Here is a 27,827-nt window from a genome sequence, read left to right as displayed (position 1 = left end):
CTATATCTTCATCCATCTCACATTTAAAAAATGTTAATGATAATACGGGCTAAAATTGATAAACTGAACACGCAGTGATGATTTCTTTTAGAAATGTTTTAGGAAAGTTGCTTCCTCTAGAGATGCAATGATGAAAATGTTCTGACGTGTTTTTTTATTATGTCTTTCATTCTTTGACATTACAATCCAAAAGACAGACATGGGGAAGATGGGGAAAGCTTTACTTTTCCTTTTCGCCTTCATTCCTTCATGTGAGTATCTCAAAATGATCCTAAAGTCTAGATTGGTGATGTGTGAGTTTTATTTTTATTTATGATAAAAGATTCACAAATGATGGATTATGTATGTGCTCTCTTCATCTTACTGTAACTCCTTACCTGTCATTAATATGGCGATGGTACAAGTGAGTGAAGATATCGAAATAGGTCTGTACATCTGTTTTAATATAATGACATTTTGCGTACTGAGTTCACTTTACATTTAATAAAATGTAACATTTCCCAATCTATTTTGTTTTACCTGGCAGACGAAGTTGCATTTCAAATTGACGCGTACGATGTCGATAATGATACTTTAACATATAAAATCCAGGGACAAAATGCTTATTATTTTAAAGCCAACAAACAGACTGGTGAAGTCACAATCGGTACCAAACTGGATAGAGAGGTACATTGAGCTTGACATTATTCCTGAATAATTATGAATTGAATTTAAAATAGTGATTGTTAAAATGAACTGTGTTTTTTTTATAAATCCTCTCACTATAGACAAATGACCTCTTTCAAATAGAGGTTGTTGTGAATGATGGTGTTTATGCAGATGTAAGTTGAATCCACTGAACATGTTGCAATAGCCATAAACATTTCCTTCCCTGAATCTTAACACGTCCTTCTGTCGTATCAGGTGATAAAAACGGTTTATATTGCGGTCTTAGATGCTAATGACAACAAACCGTTATTTGAAAATCTTCCATACAACAGAGACATTCCAGAGGTGAGTTTATGTGACCTTTATTTTTTATTGTTGTGTAATAATTAGACTAAACAGCTTCATATCGTTGGTGCTAAAATCTACAACATTGGATAGTGTTGATCTTGCATGTGTTGTAAGCTTGGCTAATTCGGTCTTTAATCTGCTCTGACTGAACTTTACTTACAGTCTGAGCACTTTGATGGTTAGGGTGAATCTCAGGACACTTGTCCAGAATATGTCTACGCTATATTATTTAATTTAAAATAAACTGGATGGGACAGTATGAAAATTATCATGGTTTTGTTAAAATGAGATGGAAATTATCAAAAGTTTTATTTTTAAAAATCAAAATTTAATATTTCATGCCCCTGAAATTATTTCTGGGGTAAAAAAGAAATAAATCTGTCTAATAAGTTTAACGTGAATAAATAAATGCCTTCTTGTGCAAAAAACTATGTTGCATGTCCGCGCCTGCTTCAAACTGATTCTGGCTGGACTGGATTTACTGTGAGTTTTCAAAATCACGGTAATCAAACACGGTTATAATGATAATTAAATTTGAAACGATAATACTAACTGTCAGGACATTTTATCGTGGTTAATAGTGAAACCGGTAATCGTCCCATCCCTAATCTGTTGAATAAAACCTTTAATATAAAGTAAACAATGACGGAAAACACTTACTTTTAGATTTAACCCTTATGTGTTGTTGGGGCCACTTTTGGCCATTTTTGTTATTTTTTAGTCTTAATTTGGCTACAACTTTCTCTTTGTTTCAACAAATGGAATGATTTTTGGTGACACATTTTATATTTACACATATATTAACAAAATACTTTGAAATTTTTCAAAAACTCAACAACATACTGTGTGCAAATTTACTACCCATTTGTGTTGTTAATGGCCACTAAATTAAACTGCTGTAAAAATGTATCAGATTTTTTTCCTTTTTTTTTGCATAAATCTGTTAAATCAACCGCAGTACTGATCAAAATTCCACGATTTTAACTCTTTAAATGCCAAGTTCATAAGTGATGTTACTTTGGGGGGGGCACAAAATGACTTATTTTCAATATAAAAAGTGATTGTGGACTGGATTTTCTTTTACCCTTTCACAGTCTTGGGCATGTAAAAGATTAGTTAAAACATACTAAAGGGTTAATAGTGCCACATGGTGATCAACAGTAAAAATGACAAATTTTACCTCTTTGCAAAAAGAAAAACCACCAACAATCAAGAATGCATGATAATAAGGTGTCATGGCTTTGCAATCAAAAAATGTCATTATAAATGGAAGTCAATGGGGCAAAAATGCTACAATCCATAAAGTAGGGAGAAAAAAATAAAATCTGATGCTGCACAAAAAACTAAAAATGCATCAAACCCAATGTTTTTAATAATCTTTGGCATGCCCAAGACTGTGAAAAAGGTGGGAAAAAATCCCTTTTCACAAATCACTTTTTATATTGAAAATCAGTCATTTTGTATGTTTTTTTCTCCTCAAATCAGTGACATCACTTATGAATTTGGCAATTAAAGAGTTAAAATCATGAAATTTTTGTAAACATTTGGTAGTTTTGATCAGTACTGAAGTTGATTAACAGATTTATGCAAAAATGTGAAAAAATATTAATCCGATACATTTTCTTTACTTCACTTATTGTATCATTTTTGTCTAAAAAACTAGACTCATTTTGCTCATCAAGAAAATGCATCATAATTTAATAATTTTTAGATATTTGTACTGAAAACAAGACAAAAACTAAGCAAGAAAAAATATTTTGCAGTCTTTTCAGGTGTATTGAGCAATACTGAGAGATTCTTTGAACACTGAAAGCCCTAATGCTGTTTGTACTCACTCAAGCAATCATGACTTCAATTTTGCATTTTGGATCCATAACTTAACTATCTTTGTTCTTTTAATTAATTAACTTACATAAACCATAAACTTAAAAAATCAAGTGCAATTAACTTAAGATGATCATTTCTTGTGTGGAATACCCATAAGCCCTTGCCCATGAAAATTTCAAAAGATTTATTTTTGGTCCAAGAATAACAACTGATATGACAAATGTCTTAGAGTTTTACACTCTGTAACATTATTGATGCTTTTTTGTGAAGTAACCGTTCAGGTGATCAGTGTTTCGTTTGGTATGCATGCACCACATTTAACTCATTGTATTCCCCTTAACTATAATGTATAAGTTTGTTGTGTGCTGCTGTGGAGATTTAAGTTAATTTATTGATTGACAGAATCAGTCCTGAATAACTTTCATTACACATTGTTATAAAGTTAAATGACAATTCAAGTTCAGTCTTTATGACACCAAGTGAACTTAATCGTGTATAGTGCACTGTACAAACTCCAAGTTTGGTGAACTTCAAAATTTTAAGTTCAGTCTATGTGGCCACCAAGTTAAGTGAACTTATATGTTTTTGGAAGACCCATTACTTAATTTAATTGAGGCAATGCGTTTACTCATTAAAATTAGTTCAGTCAACTTATTAGGGTTTTCAGTGAACCCAGTTTATGTTTCTTTCTGTTCTCTCCTTCAGAATACACCTGTGGGCACTACAATATTTACAGCATCCGCCACAGATATTGATTCAGGCCGAGCTGCTATTGTGTCCTACAAAATTGATGAAGTAAGTTTCACTTCTGTGCCTTAAACTGCATTTACACCCTTACATTTGACTTTGTATTCATAACACAGTTTGCTTGTCTTAGGTTGTACCAAATGACGGACTTCAACTGTTTGAAATCTCTGAGACCAATGGAAATGTTGTACTTAAGGGACCTTTAAACTTTAATGAGAAAAGCCCTTTCTATCAGATAAAAGTCAACGCAACTGTGAGTACTGCAATTAATTATGCTCATTACCTAGCCGTAACAAATAAAAACATCCATTATGATTTATCAAATTATTATTTAATTAAAATTTTGTCATATTGCGATTTCATATTTTATATATTCCTGAAGTTCAGCTGATAGAGAATAGCAACAGCAATAAAAAGGTCAGGGGTTTGATCCAGAAGGAACACACATACTGATAAAGAATGATTGAATGAATTCATGCACTGTAAAATATGCAGCATGAAGTTAAAACAAATTGGGTTTGCAAGTCAAATCAACCTACTATTTTAAGTTTTGGCTTGTGATAAGCGGACATAACTTATAAAATCAAGTTGAAATTAATGCTTTTTTACAGTGCGAGTATAGATTTATTGCAATTTAAGTTGCATTGGATAAAAGTGTCTGCAAAATGCATATGATAACTGGTCATTGTTTTGTCAGGATGGTGGTGGGCCATTGAATAACGTAGAAACGTTTCAGTCATCCACAACAATTGCATTAATCGCAGTTAAAGATGTGCCAGACATTGACCCACAGTTTCTGAATTTACCAAACTATGTCACAATTGATGAGAATTCACCCAAGGTGAGTGATATATTTTCTCTTTCTTGTTGTAAAGTTAACTATGTGATGTAGTCAAGCCACTTGTATTAAAATGTCATCGCTCTTACACTTTATATCAGGGTACGCTTGTCTTTACTGTGAGAGCCAGAGATCCGGATACAGGAATCAACGACCCAATCGTCTACAGCATCGAAAGTGAGTCAGTTTGAGATCTTTAAAAGGTCTACAAAGTGATCTTTGTGTTTGCTGACTATTATTCATTATCTAGTGAATTTAATACCAAGTATTGAATGTATGGAGCACCGCACAAAAGTTTCGGTATGCTGTTGTAACTTGCATGCAAGTTTTTCAGCATCAAAGTTACTTAAACCAAGTCGGATTACTCCGCTAAACTAAATAGACAAAAGCACTGGGACACCCTTTCTAATTAAGATATTTGGGGCGGCCAAACAGAGCACTGCTGTCTCGCAGCAAGAAGGTTGATCTATAAACACACTGCAGAAAGGGCAATTTGACATCTCCTACAGATGTGGCCTTTAAAAATGCGCGTCTCAGAGAGCAGAATGCCGCGAGCACTTCCGAAATTCTGCGAGATCCTGCAGAAGGGGGATTCGGTGGGGGATGCAGGAAATACAAAAACCTGTAGAGGGCAGTCGTATTTTATGTAGGCCATACTGACGACTTTAGGCTGAGCATACTATATGATATTGAAGTAACATGACAGGGATTCTCAGTGCTTTGGGAGTACTTTGATGTCACATGCACACTTTTTGGCAACATTTGGTTGGCGAAGTTTTCTTTTGCCAATTACATAAACAGTCACTTATTCATCATAAAAATCTGACTTAAACACTTTTTTCAGTGTACTTAGAGTAGAAGAGACGAGATGTATGATAACGGAGTCTTATAACAAAATAATTCACGAAGACTTTTGAAGAGGCCGATAGCATTTGCGCAATATCATTAACTAGTTTATCCAATATTACATTTAGTTCCTTTTTGCATCTGAAAGTTTTTAATAGCTTGAACATGGTTGTAATGGGCTTTTCTGCATTACTGTACAGTACTTTTTATATTATCATGTTTTCCTTTACATGGTATGAAACATGATATAAAGTGTGCAATGGTGTTGAATAAATTTGTATAATATGTTATACTTTTGTAGTAAGTAAATAAAATCATATTGTGAGTGTAAATATTTATAAATTCGAGGAGTTTCTGAGGTGTTTCCAGTCAAGGTTCTTATAAGAAATATTTCTTTCATACCTTTTTTTTCACTTTTGTTCTTCAAATATTAAAGACTCTATCATACACCCGGAGCAATGCACCGCAATTCGCAACGCAAGTGTCTTTTTCTAGTTTCCACCCTGAGCAATTATCGTTTTTACGTTAAGCGCCATGTTGTTTAAATAGCAAATGGATTTGCGCCCCCTTTTGCCCCCATGGGCGTTCTGGTCTGAAAACGAGGTGTGTTCAGGTGCATTGTTGGTGCGTTGCTATTTTGAGGCAACTAAAATAGACTATGCCATTGACCAACAAAAACCTGGTCTAAAGTCAATGGCGCAAATATGTTTTTTTGTTATTTAAAGAGAGCATTAGTAATATGCGCCTATAAATGGGACGACAACGCGGGTTTGCTTATCACACACATGAATGCGCAGCAGCACAAAAACGTTTTTAAATATGAAAGATTAAAGGATTGAATGTAAAAGATTATTATTGAGTCTTTTGGACATAAATGAGGACTAATTATGAGACGTTAGAAGGCGCAAAGAGCTGCTTATTTTTTGATGATATTGGATAGCCATACATTTAAAACAATTAAAAGCCTGCTTTTTTACTTCCATGACTAAAAGAAAAATAACAAGTTCAATACAAGTGAAAAACACCACAATTATTTAACATTAATCTTAAACTGGGGATCTTCTTCCTTCACTTAGATTTTCAGTTTACAAAGTCCATCATCTAAATTGGGATTAGACATAGCACCAGCGCAACTGTCTTTTAAAGGGGATGAGAGCTGAGACTCTCATTGGTTTATTGCACGTTATGCCCCAAATACTCCCATTACTCATTTAAAAAAACGGACCAACCCTTTTCGACCATGCGCTCAGCGTACAAATCATTTTTCCTGTCGTTAAATTAGCAAAAGTGGATTTGGACACGCCCATTTAGACGTTGCGCTGTGCGCTTTAGACAATGCGCTTAGATCGTTAAAATAGGGCCCTAAAGTTTTTTATGGAACCATTCAGCCAAAAATGGTTCTTCTACGGGATCTGTAGCATTTTTATTTTTAGGAGGTAGTATAGAGCTCATCATTTAAAACACTGTACTACCAACTTTACTGTTCGCGTTTTGTAGAAACTGTTTAAGTTGAACATTACATGCAAAAAGTAAACCATAGTTGGATTAGTGGTTTGCATCTCTTTTATTAATCATGCCAAATAATTGTTACTACTAATACTTTTTACAGGTACTAATGCACAAGACCTTTTCCAAATCGCAAAGAGTGATGGTAAAATTACTGTTAATACTGTGTTTGATCGAGAGGCTTTGCTGGATATTTCTGCTGTTGTAGAATTGAATATAAAGGTAAATTCAATTCAGATATGAAAAGCCTAGATGCAAAAGCCTCTAAACGCCATCTCCATCAAAATTGAGATACTGATATTAAGCGAATTCTCTCAACAAATACTAAACATCTTCCAAATGATTTCACTTTACGTCCACTAATCCTCTTCTTAAGTTTTTTAGAAAAACAAGTTTGATATACAAGAAAACATGTCAGACGCACTTAGAGGGTTTTGCATCTGAGCTCCTCATTTGTCTCCTTACATTTAAAGTCTGTCAAAGAAATTACACTTTTATGTAAAAACACATTTTCCTCCCTGTGTTTTAGGCAAGTGAAACAAACCCTAATGTGAATGGAGTCATTGCCAGCACCGTACAAACACTACAGATTTCTATTACAGATGTGAATGACAACGGGCCAAATTTTTATGAGTGTGTAGGTGATAGCTGCACACAGATAAACAGTTTCACGGGTGTAGTTGATGAACATTCATCTGTAGGTGTGGCTGTAGCTCGTCTGAATATTAGAGTCAAAGATCCAGACCAGGTTGGTAATAACAATATTTGCATTTTTATTTTTGTGATTTTTATTTTTCAATTTTACAAATATGATTTCTGATTCAGGGTGAAAACAGTACGTTCGAGCTCAAGCTTGATGGTCCAGATAAGGATGCATTCTCTGTGTCTCCCAGCTCTGGTCTGGCAGACAGTATTGTACAAGTGATGATAAAAAATTCAGAAGCTGTTGATTTTGAGAAGAAAAAAACAATGACTGTGCAGGTATGTATCTGAAAGAGTGTCTCTTAAGATTAACCACATGGGTCAGAAATATCCCCAGCTTAAAGTGAAAGAATTGTGGGTGCTTGTATTTTAGATCAATTACATTAGGAAAGATTAGATATAATGAAGAAGAGCATTCCAGCAACTAAACACTGCTTTACCTTATTTACAGAAACCAAAGAACACGGTTTGATTATTTTACAGTGGGTGACATTTATGATTGTAACTGGCCATAAAAAGATAACAATGTACTTTGAACAAGCATATCAAATATGAAATATTTGATACAACAGTTCATTCCAGTTTACAAGTTTGATTGAACAAAGAGTGCTGATATTTTATTCCAAAATATAAACATTATTAAATGAGTTAACTAACATGAACTAACAATGAACAATATAGTTTTTCAGCATTTATTAATTCTTGTTAATGTTAAAGTAACTTTGTCTATGTGTACGTGCTTTAAAGTGCTTCTTTCAACCTAATGTGATAAAGATCTTAGTTTATCACTTAGTTTTGGTAAACCATTCTCGGCACGCATGTGAAAAAATAGGTCATTGAAATGTGGCTCCCCTTGTGATGTCAGAAGTGGATCTTATAATTAATCTGCACCATCCAACCATGGCACTGCCATTTAGTCCAGAGATCAGCTCATTTGCATTTTAAAGGACACACCCAAAATCCGCTAATTTTTGCTTACCCCTAAAGTGTCAATTTTAACATAATATAATAAATTATCTGTGGAGTATTTTGAGCTAAAACTATACATGCGTACAAGACACCATAGATTTATAAAGTCTTGCAAAATGTCCCCTTTAATTTCAATAAAGTTATTCAGGTTAGTTTAACGTGCATTAATTAATGTTGACAGTTACAACGCTTGATTCTATAAATGTATTAATAAATGCAAAAATTTACATGAACAAAGATAAATTAATGTTGTAGAAGTATTGTTCATTGTTCACTGTTAACCCAGATATTGTCTTTACTTAAACAATCAAGTAAACATCACTTAATATTCTGTTTTGAAGCCAAAGCTTAAAGTTTAGTTGATTTAACTTTAAGCTTACAAAATCCATTAAACTAAAACATTCAAGTAAAATGAATTTAAAATTATTAGTTATTATTAGTTACCTGTGAGGAATACCAATAATCCTTAGCGCCTGAATATTTTGATTATTTTCTGCTTTTTCACAGAATAAAAACTGATAAAAACTTTCACTAATCAAATATTTGTTAATAAAATGTCATATAGGTTCAAGCTCTTATTTTATTGATGTTGTTTTGTTGTAAACTATAATGAAGTCACCGTTCAGGTGATCAGTGTTTCCGTACATGAACCCTGTTCAGAACATTTTATTGTATTTCTCTCCACAGTACTGACACAGTTTTGTTTGTGTTTCTGTGGAGAATCACGTTTATTCAATGATTGACTTAAAGTCAGTCATTCATTTTGTGTTATAATACTATTTATAACATCAAAAGTAATATAAAGTGATAAAAACTATAGTTATATGCAACAGGTTTCCTCACAAATTTCTAGTAATGTCAACTAACCCGAGTTAAGAGTGCAGGAATATTGGAAGAAATTTAAACACTAAGCCTAGTAAACTCAACTTATCCAGGCTTACAGTGTTGGTTAAAGGTTAGCTAATGCATTAACTAATTGTTTACAAATACAAGTGTTAACAAAGTCTTTTACCAAGTCAATCCGAATAGTTTTACAGTAAAATTAAACTTTAAATAAACATAATTTTGTTTTATTCTTTATAATTTATCCTGACTCTCACCATGAGCATACAAAAAATCCGGCGTGACATTAAAAGTTTTATTTTTAATATTAGTCCGCGTTTCCATCTTTACAACATTTATTTATTAATCTATACTTTGAAACATTACACCTGAACTTTATTTTAACTTTACCATGAATTATTTTGTGGAAGGTTGTTGACCCTAGCAAGCAATTTTGCATTTAAAAGACATCTATAGCCATCCAAACACAAACATCTAAAACAAGGCCAAATTGGGCTGTCAGTGAAAATTTAAATATTGTCTAACCATAGGCCAAAAATAAATGAAATAAATACATGAAAGCAAACATCCTGTAATCACTCATACATCTTGCAAGTTATTTTGGCAAAAACAGCATAAACTCTTAAAAACAGGTGAAAATGGGTTTTTCACATTACAAAAATGTACAAAAGAAATGGTTATTTAAAGAACCCTTGACTAAATGGTTCTTTGAGGAACCAAAAAAGGTTCTTCTATTAAGCACCTTTATTTTTAAGAGTGATAATCAAATTCAAGTTTATTTAGGGTGGGTTACTCATACGATGCTCTCTCATTGCAGTTTGTACGTATTTTACGAGGTGGCTAATTCATATGAATACGTACGACCACATTCACACATTTTTAAACGACTTACTTTTACCCCTGTAATGTTGGGGTTATTTTTTTATGGTAATCAGACTATATCGGATCTGTGATAAAGGCAACATCACAGATACCAACTATTTTTGTTTGAAGTGTGCCACATTTTTTAATACTAAAATAATTTCTATGCCAGTTTAATGGGCACAGAAAACTATAAGTAAGCCATTCATAGGTTGATTTTAAAATGAATACCATATGCTCAATACCATGCGCTTTGAATCTCCCCAGATTATTGCTAAAGATGCCAATGCAGACTTCACCTCTACAGCCTCTGTCACTATTAACATCAATGATGTAAATGACAACTACCCTGAATTTGAGAAGGAAAATTACGAGTTCTCTATTAATGAACACTGTAAAGACGGTACTATAATAGCTACCATTACAGCAAGTACAAAATCTTTATTTTGCACAGTTCAATGTATCCTATACGACAAGATGATTAATCCCATTCTCCCATGTGTTTCGTCGGACAGGCAACAGATGAAGATGCCTTGGATGATGGCAAGATAACTTACAAACTGGTGCCGGGCAGCATGTACGTTGGTGAATATTCAATACACTATTAAGGGGTGGGCATTCCTGGTCCTGGAGGGCCCCTGTCCTGCAAAGTTTAGCTCCAACTAACTATAGTCAGTAAATCGCTAGCTAAATAAGTGACTGTAACTTTTAAGAACTAAACTGGATGAGACCCTCCAGTGGATGGCTAGATGTGTATGAACAGTAGATATTAAGATTACCTAGCAAGCAATTTAGCATTTAAAAGATGTCTAATAGCCAACTAAACACAGTGCAAAGGTCTAGGCTAAAACAAGGCAAAATTTGTGCTGTCAGTGAACATTAAATACAAGTCGAAACATAAGACTAAAAACCCATCACCTTGTAATCCATGTTGAGTTTGCTTACATAAATGTAATATCTCACAAGTTATTTAGGCAAAACGACATATAACCAAGTTTATTTGGGCTAGAAGTGGGTTACTCATAGCCACATATCAGGTCTAGGTGAAACTAGACTAGTGTAATGACGGCTATTTCTTTCTGGTCATTTCTTAAATTTGCTTTCATTGTCCAGGCTGAAGTACTTTGAGGTCTTCCCAAATAATGGAACTATCTATGTAAAAGATGGAAAGCTTCTTGATAGGGAAATCACCAGTTCCTACACACCAACTCTACAGGCCATTGATTCAGAAGGCAAGACCGGTACCACTGTTGTGGAAATCAACCTTCGAGACATTAATGATCAGACACCAGTAATGAACAGAGAAAAATATGAAACTTTTGTACAAGAAAACGACAATTTAGAGATTGAAATTCAGGTAAACCAAATGGCTGAGACACCTGCTGTGAAGAACTGAGATTGTATAGCTTTTTGAATAATCGTTTTACTCCTAGAGTATGGCACTAACAAAGCACATGGGTTCAAATCCCACTCAAGAGTCACACACAATGCTAATATATAATATAATATATAAAATTGTCTGCTAAATATAACTTATTTTGACAGGCTCGAGATGGAGATGAACCAGAAACACAGAACAGCAAAATCCAATATCACATTAAAGACGGATCTTTCAGTAGCAACTTTACCATCGACCTGGACAGTGGCGTGCTTCTGAACAAAGGTTTATTGGACCGTGAGGCCATCGACCCTAAGCTGAATGGTGTGATTGAGTTGACGGTGATCGCTTCAGACATGGGCATGCCATCCCTGTCCTCATCAGCCACAGTTATCATCAACATTGCGGTGAGAATCTGATTTATATGCGATTCATTTGGTGTCCAATATCATTCATTTTTTCTACATTTTGGAGTAGAAATGGTTTTATTTTTAAATTATCTTAATATTTTGGTACTCGATGTCATTGATCACAAGATGTTCCAAGCAATATCAAAACATTTTCTGTAACAAGCTGAAAATCATGATTTCCAGTTTTCTAAATTAGTCAGTGTCAAGTCTGTTACTGTCAACTCTGTTACCAAGGTGGAGTAACAGTGTTGACGGTCATGTGTGTGTGTGTGTGTGTGTGTGTGTGTGTGTGTGTGTGTGTGTGTGTGTGTGTGTGTGTGTGTGTGATAAAGAGAGGGAGACCGACGGTGTGTCAGTTATGTTACATGACTGTCAACACTGTTACTCTACCTTGGTGGAACAGAGTTGACAGAGACTAATTCAGCAACAGGAAATCATAATTTTCAGCTATACACAAGACACTTTTTACAGAAAATATTATATTGTTATGGCCTGTAAAATCTTGTGATCCAAGATTATCAGTACCAAATTTTTAAAAATATTTTGGTACTCGATGTCATTGATCACAAGATATTACAGGCCATATCAATAAAACATTGTCTGTAAAAAGCTGAAAATCTTGATTTCCGGTTTTCTAAATTAGTCAGTGTCAATTCTGTTACTGTCAACTCTTGTTACCAAGCTAGAGTAACAGTGTTGACAGTCATTTATGTGTGTGTGTGATAAGGAGAGGGAGAGAAATTGTGTATGACTGCTAGTTATGTTACATGACTGTTAACACTGTTACTCTGCCTTGGTAACAGAGTTTGCACAGACTAATTCAGCAACAGGAAATCATAATTCTCAGATATTTAAGACACTTTTTACAGAAAACATTGTATTGTTATGGCATGTTACATCTTGTGATCCAAGACAATCAGTACCAAATTTGTTAAAATACTTAAAAATATAACTAATTTTAATAATTGAAATGAAATTTACCTGCAAGCATAGTTATACAAACTTCACTCAAGTTCTCAAAAAGTCCTCATTTTTAAAATTGGTGCTTGAGTGTTTTTACATTAATTTATCTATTATTTATTGACATAATGGCCCACACACATGTAAACATACATTTATACATATATATGCTCATTTGTTATATTTCTATTTTATTTAGGATGTCAATGACAATTCTCCAAAATATCTGAATGATGATTACACCTTTCATGTAAAAGAAAATGAAGGAGGCAAGTAGCATGTTGTATTTTCCTGAACTGAATGAAATATTTTTACAGCTGTGTTTTTAAATAAGAAACCCAAGTCATTTTAAAGGGCTAGTTCACCGAAAAATGAAAATCCTGTCATCATTTACTCACCCTCAAGTTTTTATATATTTTGCTCTGCTGAACAAAAAGGAAGATATTTGTAATCAAGCAAAAACAGGAGCACCATTGACTTAACTAGTAGGAAAAACAAATACTCAAAAAGTCCATTTGTGCTCAGAAACAGTTTGGTTACAAACGGCTTGATATATTCCTTTGTGTTTAGCAGAACAAAGAGATGTATACATGTCTCTAACAACTTAAGGGTGATTCTGTCATCATAATTTAAATTTTTGGGTAAACTATCCCTTTACTTTTTTAAGGTGTATACATGACAGAGTTTTAATCTTTGGGTTAAAGAGAATTTTATCACAATTAAAAGCATTTCAAGAGTGCCTCTATACTGTATAAAATATTTACCGAAACTTGCGCTGATCTGTTGTCCTCTCTTTAGGTATATTAGTTGGCTCGGTCTTGGCTCGCGATGCTGACCAAACAGATATATATAACCGCATCACCTTCAGCATTGAAAATACGTTCAAAAGTTTCATTATAATTTCTGAGCCCTCCGATGAAGGTTACCTGGGCAATATAAAAGTGGATCCTGCATTTATGCTGAACTATGAAGGTGAATTCAAGACCTACAATCTTACTATTGAGGCGTCAGACTTGGGTCAAAATAAAGCTGTGACCACAGTACACGTGGTGGTGGAGGATGTGAACGACACGCCGCCTGAGTTTCCAGCTGATCTGATGCTGTGCGTTAAAGAGAACACAACCGTGTCAGCACCTTTGGGCGCAATTGTAGGCACAGATGTGGACACCAAGCACTTTCTTGAATATGCACTTGTTTCAGCTGAATGTCAATGCGGTGGCATCAGAAAGTCGTGTCCAGATGAATGGTTCAAAGTTGAGACTAATGGAGATGTGGTAGTTAATTATGCTTCCCCATCAGCGATTGACTATGAGAAATGTGATCAGGCGTTCTTGACAGCCAAGGTTGTAGATATTAAAACTGAAAAAGGGCCAGACAGCACTGAAGGTAAGTCCTATTGTTTCTGCTAATAAAATTTTATCATTTTCATAGCAGCCATTGCTATTATTCGTATTACAGTGAGATATGTATTAAAATTAACTTTGAAATGTATTAATCATCCCATAAAAAACCAAAGCCTTTGTGTACAGAATACTAACTGCGTATTTATTGACCTTCAAATAGCGAATAAAAATGTGCCCAATAGAAACTGTGGAAAGGTGTGGTTGACTTTATGTTGCGTCACAAGAACTGTCAAGCGAATGACATTAAAATACAGAAAGAGCGATTTAAGACTCAACTTCTCTTTGATGTCATGCGCATGTCGATCTGCGCAGTGCCATACCTGTTGCCATGGTTTTTGAAATTACTTATTGCAAGACATTAATTTAGTTAACTATGAGACATAAAAGCTATGTCCAATTTGAAGGCAGCGACCTTCGAAGCATGTATTCTAAGACCAATTGCATGCATCACAGCAGCGCGACTGAAGGCTTATAAGGTCATCTCAATTCAAAGGCTGCTTAATATGAAGCCTCAAAATGCATCCTTATTTCGCTGAACGAATTGTATTCTTCACAGCCGAGGCTATCCCGAGATTCATTGCGCGCCTGTAATGGCTAGATATTTTAAAATAAAAATTTCAATGAATAAAAGTGTGTATTTAGCAGAAAAATTATTATGTAGTAGTATTATGAGTTATGTTTTGTATTAATATTATTCTGTGTATGTTCCATATATTTTTAAGGTTGATTAATTTGATATACTGTTGAATAGTTTAATCTACATCAACGTGTTATTTTTTGATAAATAAATGTACCTTTTTTTGGTACCATATTTATTCTAATAAACGTATCCACTGTGTCATGCTGACAGGCGCGGGGGGTGCGTATAGCAGGTGACGCAACTTATGGGTCCTCTGAAGGCAAGACCACCTCATGTCAGTTCTTTTCACAGACTTCAGAGCCTGCGACCTCCAAAGAACGAGTACTCGCTTTTAAAGATGCGTCCTTCGAAAGACGGTCCAACGTTTTAATCAAAGATACCCCAACCTACCCTTAACTCAATCCCTAACCATATTTAAACCCCCAAATTAGTGTGAGATAATAGTTTGAGGAGTATTTCTTAAAAGCCCCTAACCCAATCCTAAACCTAAATCTAACATACACACTAATCCTAATCCTGCAATCTGATTGGTTAATGAAAACGTTGATCCAGGACCAACAATGGTGTTGATCCAGGATCACATCCTACTTGGTGAAATCACGTTCACCTTCGAAGGTCACAGCCTTCAATTGGGATTAGGGATGCATAACGATTAATCGCAATTAATCTATAGCAGAATAAAAGTTATGCCAGTAAAACTGACTATTTTCAGCTTAAATTAAATTTAGTTGGACTTGATAGCAGAGGTGGAGAATACTTAGTTACATTAGATACATTTTCCAAGCATCTGTGCTTTATTAGGATGTTTGTATTGGGAAAAAGCATAATATTGCATATTATAGAGTAAAAATTATGATAATATGCTTTGAAATGTATGTTTTCCAAAGAAAAACATGGATAAAATACAAATACTTGAAAAATACTTTTAAGGAACAAATAAAACCTCTGCTTGATAGTGACCCTAGTAACTCACCTGTGGTCTGTGGACGTTGGCATGAACAATCTTTTTACTTCTCCTTTCGGTGTTTTTTGGCAGTCTGTAAAACGATAGCTCCGAATTTTGTTAATCTGTTAGTACAGTCTATCGCAGTCATGCTGTACTCAAATGCTGCCGCTCTGTCTTTTGCCACTCAGTGGGCGTAACCGCAGTCCCTCTTGCCGACGGTGACATCATTTGCATACCCTCTATAATAATTATGTATATATAAATATGCACACATGCGTGTATCATTTAATATAAGCTTTGAATTACGTTTTAGTCACATAACACCGATTAATGGAAAGGCGTCATTTCTCAATAGATTTTTGGTCGACATTTAGAATTTAAAATAATGCTAAAGTTTTGTGCAAAATGGAAATGCAGCTAGTGTCAAGCACTCAGAAGAGAATCACAAACATTTTACCGTTTATAAAAGTGTATTTAAGTATGTTTTACTTTTTTGCAGGGATTGTGACTATTACTATTGAGGATATCAATGACAATGCCCCAGAGTTCTTTACAGTGCAGGATTTCTATGGTAATTTTGTGAGATATTTTGGTGTTAAATCCTAAAAATGTTATATCCTTAAAAAAAGTATTTGCTATGACATTTTACAAAAGTTTTTATACAGACAAAATAATTTTTACACTTAAACCACTACAAAAATCTTTACGATTATTTTCTTTGTCTAGTTGTATTACTTGAAAGAGTTGATAAAGGCTCAGCTGTCGCCAAAGTTTATGTGAGTATAACAGCTAACTTAGTGACATTTGTAAAGTCAATTTAATTGATAAGACTTTGCATCGTAACATAAAATATTTTGACTGTGCATTGCAAGTCTTTAAGTCAATAAATAAAATATTTCATAGAGACTCATTGTTCGCTTCTTTTTAAGGCCGAAGACAGAGACACAGGGGAGAACAAAAAAACAGAGTTTACTGTTGTTAATGTTACATTTATCAGTAGTGAAGGGAATGTCCCTCAAGATTTGATTTTCTACACTGACACTGAAGCTCAACAAGATGCTGAAGGAAAGTTCTCCGCAGATATACGGTAAGATAACACAATATGTTCCACACAAAAACAGATTAGGCCTGTTTAAAAAAAAAATTAAGTTTGAAAATAAAATTTAAAAGTATAAAGAGAAATGCAACTGTTTGAGGCAACAGGTTACTGCCTACAACCATGTCACTGCATCAAGTTGCATCACAAAGGATCATACATGCACATCGGAAATGTAAATACACAGATGCATGCCAGTGTTTACTGAAAATTGCAGCCTTCTCAAAAAAATATGATCACTTAAAGACCCACTGAAGAAGGGTGAGACATTTTTAAAGTAGTCAATTATGTTTAGTTTACCTCACAGCCAGGAATCTGATAGGAAGCTGAAATGTAGAATGATGTCAGAAAAATCATTCATCCGTATTGGCTAAAATGATAGACTGTCAATTTCGAATGCTTATATCTTAAAAATGAGAATTTTGTTCATGTTTGGAGCATAATGGTGTATAGATATCCAAATATGAAATAGGTTTAGTAATATTACACCACAGCGCTCCTAGTTAGTTGCATTCATGGGCAAGCTACTCCAGGACGTTTGTAAATTATCATTCAAAAATCAACAAATGTGAGTGATGTGATTCAAACATGTGTTTTTGAAAATGTCCAGCTCACTGAAAAAGATGAACACTGCTCAGAAAGGCAAGTTCATTGTGAAAGTTGAGGCCTGTAACCCTGATCTTCTCTGTTCCACTTCTGTGCTTGAGGTAAGACCTCAATATCGCATCTAAGGGTCCACACTTCACCATTTCTTCATTGATTTACTGTATTTGTTTACATGCATGTTGTTATTCAATTGTTTTACAGCTTCTCACTGTTGACTCATCCTACAAAGTGAGTCTCAGATTTAAGTCACCCGTGTCTGTAGTGAATGAGAATTTGCCACGTATCAGAGAGTAAGACGTTTATAGTTGTTTTTTAAACACACACGGCTGCTTTGTCTGAAGACACAGTAGTACACACTGATATTTTCTCATACTACTTTGAAATCCAAAACACCATGCTTTCAATCTAAGATAAATGTGACATGTCTATTACAGGATTCTGACATCTGCTACAAAAGCATCAGTTCACATCTTTAATGTGATACTGGAGGAAAAAACTCAACGGTAAGGATCATTAAAAATATAGCCTACTGTATTACTGTATACATCAGAGGTCTCCTTTTTATGAGCAAGGGCTACCACAATGGATAAGGGCTACTTTAAAACTTTTTTTATTTTACTTGTTGGTTTTACTTGTTAATTTGTTTCACCATTGTTTTGAATGTTAACATACATAAAAGAAGCCAACCTAATATAAAAAATAATATTATAAATAATAAATATAAAAATGTAGACTAGTAGAATGTGCTTTGGCGGGATACTCACAGACTTTGTGCGGGCAGCCTGACACCATGTTGAAGACCACTGGTAAAATTTAGGACACGTATTTGAGCGTGAGAGAAATGCCCTAATTTTTAATGTTGAAAAACAGCTAAATATCATAATATGATAATCCAATGTTATAAGTTGTATGATCCAGTAGGTGGCGTGTATATCATAGTTTCATCTTGTATTCTCACATCCATCTCATCATACTAAACTTTAATTTCCCATACAGTCTGTAAAATCCCAGCTAAAGTCACATTTATAGTTTTCTACATAAACTCATAATGTAAAAAACATTCAGTTAAAATATAACATTGAACCTATATGAGACTTTAACATAACATAAATACATCTTTTTACAAGCTAGAAATCTTTAAAGGTTCAACAAAGACATTTTAAACATGACTGATGTTACCGTTTTTTTCTTTTTTTGGGGGGGGGGGGGGTTCTTCCCAACTTTAAAAGATGGTTGTGTCTCTTTTGTTTTAAACTCTTTAATGATGTTATATCATTGGCAGTGCTGGTGAAGACGTGACTGTTCTGGAGGCGTATTTTGTGTTCCCCAACGGTTCAGCTCTTGACTACGCTGATGTGAACCGAATTTTGAATTCAGAGGAGGTTTATATGGAGTATGGAATCGTTTTGGTTCAGTTAGGATTCACCGGCATCGTACGTTTTTTACTTAGAGTTGCTTTACCTTCTCAAAACACTTAATTATTCATTTCCAAAAATTGGGTATGATAATCTTTGTATTTATTGGGTTCAACACATTCATTTCTTTGTGTTTTACGAGTCACATTTTGGTTTCCACAACAGTCAACAACCACTGATGGTGGGACAAAGATGAAGACTGAAGTCTTCATCATGATTGGAGTGGTGGCAGCTCTGGGGATCATTGCGATCGTGACAACCACCTCTCTAGTGTGCATCAGAAGAAAGTAAGATTTCTTCACTTACTTTTTAAACTCATAATAGTTAAACATTTGCATTTTGTTGGGCATCTAGTTTTATTTCATGGTGATGTTGGTAGCTTATATAGAAGGACTACAATGAAATTTTTGCTTCATTTGCCAATAGAGCAAATTTACCAACCAACCATAAATAATTACTATAATGTATTTAATATTATTTATAATATATACAATCTAGTCTTTTTTCTGTCAAACTGAGAGGACATCATTGTGTTAGTTTTAATATTGGAATGTTGGTGGCTCAATTTGAGGAATGTTTTACTAGTGTTTTACATGAAGAGTTAAGAAGAAAAATGCTTGTAAATTTTTCACTGATCGGTAACATTTTATCATGTGTTTTCAACAGGGGGTCCATGGTGGTATTACTGGGGGTCCTCCAAATAGTATAAATTCAAAAATTTTAGGACAAATAAAATTAGGCATCAAACAAAAAAGCATTAATATGCAAATAATAAAAATGTAAACTTAATTTTAAAAAATGAAATTATTAAATACAGGTTCTCTTATGTTGTAAATTGTTTTATAATATTTCTACTTTTTATTGTACTACTTACTTTATATTGCAAAACTCACTTTCATTTTTTTTTTAACTTTAATTGCAATTTCTGACATTGCTTACATCGGTAAGGTTTAAAGCCCTATTTCAGACAGTAATTGTTTCTCGTGGGGACGTAAGGTATTTTCATCATTTACAGGGGATTTTATTGCCATCCGAATCCAGAATGTTCGTGTTTTTCTCCGACCACCCGCGTAAAACCCCCCGGGCGAATGGTATTTGACAAACACTAAGGTTGTGTGGTAAATGAATTGCCATCTGAATCCAGATCTCTTAGTTTATAAGAGAGGATCAATGCAAAGTCATTTTGCACTTCGTTTTAGACCCCTGAAAATCACTGTACAGTCACAAGCTTCACGTTTATTCTAAAAAAAAGTTAAGCATCTTTCTTTGCATGCATTTTAAACATTACTGTAATGACATAAACAAGAATTAAATGCTTATTATAGAATATATTGTTAATTTTTTGTTCATAATGCATTTACTAATGTGAACAAATGCCTTTTACAAAAAAAACTTTTTGTAAACCTTGCCACCTTTGTGTTACAGAAATGTGTAGTTCATAATGGGGTGGTTTCCTGGACAGGGATTAGCTTAATCCAGGACTAGGCCTTAGTTAATTAGGAAATATAACTAGTTTTAACAAACATGCCCTACTAAAAACATTACCTGTGTGCATTTTGAGGCAAAACAAAGGGCACTGATGTATTTTAAGATACGTCAGCTCAAGTTGTTTTCGGTTTGGACAGCTCTTAAAAATGTTTTAGTCTAGGACTAGTCTAATCCCTGTCCGGGACACCGCCACATTATTCAGTACAGTCATAGCTCTAAAACAGTATGAATCTGAACCCTGAACAAGCAACTCGAATCAAACTCGTGTACAATTCAATGTACAAATTTTATTCGTGATTTAGTAAAGAGCAGTGAGAGATTTTCTCTCAATGCTGTTTGATTAACACGAGTGACAGACAGGAGCAAAATTAGATAACTTCCCCTTTAAGACCAAAGTCCAGATCTAATATACTGTTACAAATGCGTTTTCTCTTTTAGCTGTTTACTTTCTCTTAAGACCTAAATGGTCACGTTTATGAAACTTGCAAAAGCCGGGCGCGTAACATCGAATGAGAAAATATACGAGATAAGTGTGTGCGCTCAATCTACACAGACTGACTAAACTTCGGCAGCAAATAAGGTGATTATATTTGCAATCTACTCCAACTCACTCAGGTCCTGTTAGCACCGTATATATTTTTAAACTATGCTAGAGGAAGTTAAAACATGGAGACACAAATATTAAGCAAAAAATTACTACCAAGTCAAATTGGGCTATACTAATAAATGAATAACTTGCCTCATCTTCCACTACTTCAAGTCTAACAGACTAACAGACACAGTTTCTCAATATGCGTTCTTCAGCGATCTTGCATCCTCGTGTTCTCACTCTACATCATTATTAACCGTCGAAGTTCAATTACAATTCTCAAGAACGCAAGTACAGAGGACGCATGAAAATACCCGGATGTGTTCTTGATATCGATGATGCATCGAGTGCAGACTTGGGCCCTGTCCCAAAGGGCACACTCCGAACTTGTGGTCCTCCTCAGAGTCCACACTTGGATGACATCATGTAGTGCAGACTTTATTTTGGGACAGACTCGAGCGTCACACCGGAAATAGGTAGAAAAGTTGCCCGTCAGTGTGAACTCCTCCCTTCCGTCGTCTGATTGCTCTTTCGCAAGGACTTCTGGGTTGGTAAAGTGCGCAGTGCAGGCTTCACTGAAGACCGCATCAAGGGGGCAAAGGAGGCGCTAATGAGCACACTTCAAAGCGTAAAAATGACAGATGGGACCCCCTACGGACTCGTAGAGATATGCGAGCATGCGCAATTTAAGGCCACGAGACCGAAAGTCCACATGAAGTGTGCCATTTGGGACAGGGCATTGCGCGTTGAAATCGCGTTACGCCCCAGAAGTCATTGCGGCAAAACAATGGCGGAGGTCAGGTGACAAACAGGAAGATCGCACACATTTCAATTCTCACAAGTGCGTTCTGTGTTCTCGCAACCTTCGGAGTTCGTTCTTCCGGGGTCGTCTGGCAAGACCAATCTCCACGTGAACGCAAGTCCGTTCTTTGCGTTCATGGAATTGAGACACAGCCACTGTGTGATTGTAAGAGCGCATGCTGCATCCAGAAGTGCTTGCGCAACATTACACAAAGTGCGTAAACATTAACGATCACTTATCAAACTGTCGTTTTTCGTTTTATCAGGAAAATTTTATATTGGTAAAATTATCGTTATCGAATTATCACCCAGCACTACCTTCATAACTAAAATCATTAGAAGTATGGGAACAAAATTTCATCATCGCTCCACTACAGCGAAATCACGAAAACGTTTAAAATGTCTAAGTGCTAAATACAATTTCAAAATATTCATTACAATTATCCGGGTCATGTGAATGGTCATTTCCAGGATTTCAACGCATTTCCAGGTGTTTCGAATTGTCAAGTCACACATCCAGCGCAAATTTATCTTCAATCAAATGCATGAGTTTTATTGCGGAGGAAGCATGCAAGTATATTTTTTCTGACGTCCTCATGAGAAACAATTAGTGCCTGAATAGGGCTTGAGAATTTCATTCTTGAAGCCCACTTGGTGAATTACTTTTTATGAATTGACCAAAGCCGTTTTACTTACATTTGGTCTCTGAGGGTAAACAGTTGTGCTTTGGTTGAGTCATGGGTATATCAGTTTTTTTAAATGATATAGGAAAAGTGTATACTTTATACAGAGTACTTACTGTTTAACCTTCTCTAAACATCATGCATGGTACCAACTGTCTGGTTTGCAAATCCACTAACCAGATTTATCAGATTTAAAACAGCTCTTCTTGATGTGCATCCACACACACACACACACACACTCAAATGCGTGCACATTACTCTATCCTTTTTGCTGTGGTGTTGGATTTAAGTTAATCTCTTATCCTTACATTGCTGGTTACTTTAATCCTTAAGCTACAAGAGGAAACTCAAAGCTTCCAAAGCAATGAACTCAGCAGCAACAGTGGTGATAGAGAATCAGAAGTCCGGACCTGTGGTGCCTGGAACCAACAAATACACCAGCGATGGGTGAGAGTTATGGGTTAACAACCAGCCACAAAATTTAATTCAACAAGAATTCTGGCTTATGTGCCCTATTGTTTGTTATGTATCCCACAGAGCAAACCCAGTGCTGAATATGAATTTTAACACAGTCGCAGACCTTGGCTTTGATGAGGACGGATCCAGTATAGATAAAGAGAGGTATAGTGACATTACAGCATTATGCTGTAGACTACATGTCAGTGTTATCACAACCAAAAGCTTTAAGCGTGTAAAAAAAGAAATTTGTATGAACTAGACGAAGACAAAACAATTTCCACAAAACGTTTACACTGCTAAATTATGACAATAACGCCAACAAATACTGCCCAAATTATCTGTCATAATACATCAAAATGATCGCAGCTGGTTTGCAATTTACCTAATGATTTTAACACTTTAGTTAAAAAGTTAGTGGTTAGTTAAGTTATGTATAGTTAAAGTTTTAAATCGATGCAGATAGCAGAGAGACTGGCGAGAGACAGCGTTATGCATTCTTTTCTTGGAAAGGATTTTCAGTTTTAAATATTTAATTATGCATACTTAAAGGATTATCACATTATAGCAAATCTATTTCCCCCTCCAATATCGTGCAGTTTTAATATTATTTTATTTGATGATTGTTAGGGCTGTCAATAATTCAAGCTTGGATGGCTCCAGTAAAAGAAAAATTCGATCTTAACTTATGAGTATTTGTTTAATATTTTTTATGTAATTATACTTCAGCGTCTTAAATTGACAGCCTTATTTATTACACAACAGGTCTTTATAATTCTCGGCCAGTGTGTGATTGCGTGTAATTCAAGGGGCAACCTTTCGATCTTCTCTGATGAAGCCAACACGGAAGTGACTAAGGGCACGTCCCATTTCTACCCCCTTAAAACTTCCACTTGGTTTTGAGTGCCCTCGACAGTAAAGTCCCCTCAACGAGGGAAGTGGGGGCTAAAATCTTTCCCTATAAATAAGACACCACTATATAGAAAGTAGCGTAGCAAACGTGCTCACCTACGTCACGCGCAGCGTCAATGAGTCTACCGGTCTCGCTGGGCGGGCAAGATATCGTGGGTAATTTCGTTTTAAGCCTACATCGTTCCTGACTACTTTTGAGGGTTGATTCTAAGGGGAAAATGGGGTGCCCTACCCCTACACGTGCATGCGCAAAAGCAAGGTTTAGGGCAAAAATGTAGGGGAAGGGGAGGTATTGGACTGTTAAAAAAAAGATGGACGTCGCGACGTCGCCTCCCTCCATTGTAATGAATTTAAGCCAAAAATGTCCGACCATGTTCGCAGCCATGTTACGTGAAAACGTCAGTTTGGAGCCAAGGCATGCGCAGAAGGAATCGTCCGCGGAGCCAGAGGCGGAGCCGCGGTATCAAACTTCTGCCCAAACGCTCTCGCGCCCAATTCAACCATGGCAATCATAACGATACGCCCCGTTTCTTAGCATCAAATTATTAGCTAAAATAAATCACAAAAAAGAACAATTGAACATATCAGCATCTTTCAGAAACTTTTATTGGAAGTGTAAATATTTTTTATTTAGAGCAGAGTCCCATTTGTTTGAAAGGAGAGGGCGGGGTTTATGACTTATACTGCAGCCAGCCACCAGGGGGCGATCAAAGCTTCACTTTTCAAGACTAATGAGGCACACCCGATTGGCACGGGCTCTTAAACTGCAATTCATCAACGGGCCACTCCTAAAGAGAGTACATTTCCATAGACCTCCATAAAATGCCCAACTTTACAGCAGAAAATAACATGATGACAACCTGGTACAAAGTGTTTTTGGTCTACATAGCTAATTTTGCCCTTTATGACAATTGTGAGGAGGGTGAATTTTTTTGTAACTCATCCGTTCATCCTTAAAGTTCTGCATAATTAAGGGCGTGGCCACTTGAGTGACGGGTGAACTCCCACTGCTGTCACGACTGTCGAGCTAGTCAGGCGAGGTTTCAGCAACCAGACACTTGAACCAGATTTCATCCGCTCATTTGCATTTAAAAGGACACACCTACAAAGTGGCCATTTTAACATGTTATAATAAATTATCTATGTGATATTTTGAGCTAGAACTTTACATACGTACTCTAGGGAAACCAAAGATTTATTTGACATCTTAAAGTCTTGTGAAATGTCCCCTTTAAGACATTTCACATGCACTGCACACCTGTTATACACTGCACTGTCAGAAAAAATGGTCCAGAAATGGTCCCAAGCTTTCTCTGGGGCACTACCCTTTATAAAGCTTCTAGTACCATTTAGGTACAGATATGTATACATCCTTTTTGTACCCATGTGCACTCTTTAGGTGTACTTTTTGAAAGGGTACCGTTTCAGTGATGGATACGGACAATTGTCTCTGACAGTGTGTACAAAATAGCATATTTAATTCTAGATCAGAAACAGCATTTATATTCAGGCAGGTAGTTCTTTTTAAATAGGTCAGAAACAATTTTGTGGTCCTCCATGACAAATGCCCCGTGTTTTTGTTAGCGTTTGCGTTTTATTTTTAGCAGTAGCATTAGATAAATGTTGTGTTGTGTCGTGATATTGGTGATCTCATGTTTCTCAGAATCACACCAAGCTATACCGCATGCTAAGAAAAGCATGTCCTTTTGATTCTGTTTTAAGCAATCACATCGGTCGAAAATGTGTCCTCTGGTAACATTTGTTTTTTTTATAACACACTGCTTGTCTTTATACAGTAGAGCTGCTTTGTGAGATTCTGATGTTGTGTTTGTTCTGTTTTAGCCTTAATTCCCTGGACTACAACATTGATATGAACATGACAGAGAATGATTCAATGCCAATGATGGTAAATGTACTGTTTGAATAAGATAAAGTAAATAATACAGTGCGCTCCAAAAGTGTGAGACCGCTTGCAAATATTCTTCAATTTTGCAGTGTTTTAATTTAATATATATTTTACTGAAACACATCGACAGACAAATATTATATTACCAGATATCACTGAAAAACGTGTATGAATCGCATATTCACTTGATGGCTTACTTTTTCCCAAAATGTTCTACATTGTTTGCTGTAATAGAATGAAATCATAGTAACGTGGCACTGTGTATCCAAAATACGAATCTTTTCTGTAAAATGCCAGGTTTAATATAAAATTTAAATGTTGTCTCATTTGGATCCCACTGTATTTTAGACATATTAACAATCATTCAAGACATTAAATCACATTTGGTAATACAAACAATTCTTTAATTTGTTAAATTGGTAACACTTTACAATAAATGTTTATTTGTTAACATTAATAAATGCATTAGTTAACATTAACTAGCAAAGAGCAATACAGTTTTTCATCATTTATTAATGTTAGTTATACAATTGTTCACGCTAGTTCATTGTGAATTAACTCACGTTTGATTTTAAAAATGTTTTAGTAAACGTTGAATTTACAAACATGAAGAAATGCTGTACAAGTATCGTTGACCGTTAGACTGTTTTTGCTAATGCATACGCTGATGTTATCTAATAAAACCTTATTGTAAAGTGTGTTACCAATTAGCTAGGTTAATGTGTATATTGTGCTATTATTTTGTGTTTTCTTTTGTTTGATAGATGATTGAGGAAGAAGATGAGGAGGATGATAGATCTGCCTCACCATACATTGAGCCTCTGGGTGCTGCGTTGGCCCAGCGTGAGAAAAAGAGAGAAAACGAGAGTCCCAATTTTGCTTTTGATAATCCCGCTATGAGCACCACTGACCTCTAACATCCAAACCCTGTCCGCCACTTATCTTTTATCTTTTTAATACCCAGCCCTGCCATAAAAGAAAAGAGTTTTCGTGCTCAGCCTAAGCTTTTAAGAATGGTTGTCTAAAGACGATCTTTAGGATTGCCCCCACGCCATGTATCAATCTTGCACATCAAATTTATAACTTTTGTGAAAAGTTATAATACAACTCTAATGTTTTTTCTTTATTTATTTTTTTCTTTTTCTTTAAAACTCTAATACTTCTACTTTTAAAAAAGAATTAACTTTTGGAGGGTTCAATAAGTGATACTGAATCCTTCCTCGCATCCCATTCCTCGCATCCCAGCAGGCATATGACCGACCTTCAATGTTGAAATATGGTTGAAATAATGTCAGTTCTTGTTATTTAACGTTGAAACAATGTTATTACAACAGTTAATGCTAAATGGTTGCAAAAGGTTAATAAAATGCTTAAAAATCAAAGTTGAAATTTGGTTGAAATAATGTTGTTGTTTGTTTACGTTGAATCAACCTTGTCCTTGGCGTTGATTCAACGGTTAATCAACGTTGAAATGCCAGCTGGGATGTTTTGCTATAGAGAAAAATGGAACTCGCTTTGCACTTTTTTAAAATTTCTTATAATATTTTATGTATGTGAACAAAGTGAATGAATGTTAAAATCAAACATACAACATCAAGAAATCAAATTTACAGAATGACTACCTGTGAACCCTGCCAAATGTTACCTGGCACTTGCCTGCTAAAGTCTGAGTGAAAGCAAGCAAATATAAATCTCAGATCCTACGAAGTCGGTTTGGTGACCAGGGTGTACATAGCCGAAACTGTTTATATACGATATATTGTTGATAATGTGATGTTGATATGTGCTGAATACAATTACTTGCGAAAACATTCTTCTAATTTTGCTACATTCTTGAAATAAAGTTGACTGTTTTGGCAACGTTAGTCACAAGCTAAGTGTTTTTATTTGTAGACATGGTTTAATTTCAAAACTATTTCACTTTACAGCTACAGTATCACAATAGTCACCACCACAGTGGACGTGAGGCCTGACGGTGAGGAGTTCATTATGGGTGTGCTGAG

At 35.2% G+C, this 27,827-nt stretch overlaps 2 protein-coding genes across 2 annotated transcripts in view; one reads left to right on the top strand and one right to left on the bottom strand.

Moving 5' to 3' along the window:
- Positions 1 to 27,827, bottom strand: part of rnf44 (ring finger protein 44) — a 57,716-nt gene that overhangs the window by 28,956 nt on the left and 933 nt on the right. The window lies entirely within an intron of this gene.
- On the top strand, positions 285 to 27,689 carry cdhr2 (cadherin related family member 2). Its single transcript, XM_055177467.2, has 29 exons — positions 285 to 425; positions 527 to 666; positions 768 to 821; positions 904 to 993; positions 3,529 to 3,618; positions 3,701 to 3,823; positions 4,268 to 4,411; positions 4,510 to 4,585; positions 6,864 to 6,982; positions 7,290 to 7,508; positions 7,586 to 7,741; positions 10,403 to 10,561; positions 10,651 to 10,712; positions 11,249 to 11,492; positions 11,681 to 11,920; positions 13,083 to 13,152; positions 13,682 to 14,269; positions 16,372 to 16,443; positions 16,599 to 16,648; positions 16,802 to 16,959; positions 17,579 to 17,675; positions 17,776 to 17,864; positions 18,009 to 18,077; positions 18,857 to 19,007; positions 19,155 to 19,276; positions 22,884 to 22,997; positions 23,088 to 23,171; positions 25,761 to 25,824; positions 26,589 to 27,689. Exons 1-29 carry the CDS (start codon positions 341 to 343, stop codon positions 26,739 to 26,741), a joined length of 3,882 nt encoding a protein of 1,293 aa, XP_055033442.2. The 5' UTR covers positions 285 to 340; the 3' UTR covers positions 26,742 to 27,689.

This window comes from Misgurnus anguillicaudatus, chromosome 16 (genome assembly GCF_027580225.2).
Source record: "Misgurnus anguillicaudatus chromosome 16, ASM2758022v2, whole genome shotgun sequence".
Taxonomy (NCBI): Eukaryota; Metazoa; Chordata; class Actinopteri; order Cypriniformes; family Cobitidae; genus Misgurnus; species Misgurnus anguillicaudatus.
Note: the sequence above shows the minus strand (reverse complement) of the source record. Positions and strands in the feature narration are given on the sequence as shown.

Coding starts and splice junctions, on each gene's coding strand:
- cdhr2 (XM_055177467.2), top strand. CDS start 341: ATGTATGTGCTCTCTTCATCTTACTGTAACTCCTTACCTGTCATTAAT. Junction 11,493..11,680: donor ATTTAGAGATTGAAATTCAG/GTAAACCAAATG, acceptor TTATTTTGACAG/GCTCGAGATGGAGATGAACC. Junction 22,998..23,087: donor AACAAATACACCAGCGATGG/GTGAGAGTTATG, acceptor TGTATCCCACAG/AGCAAACCCAGTGCTGAATA.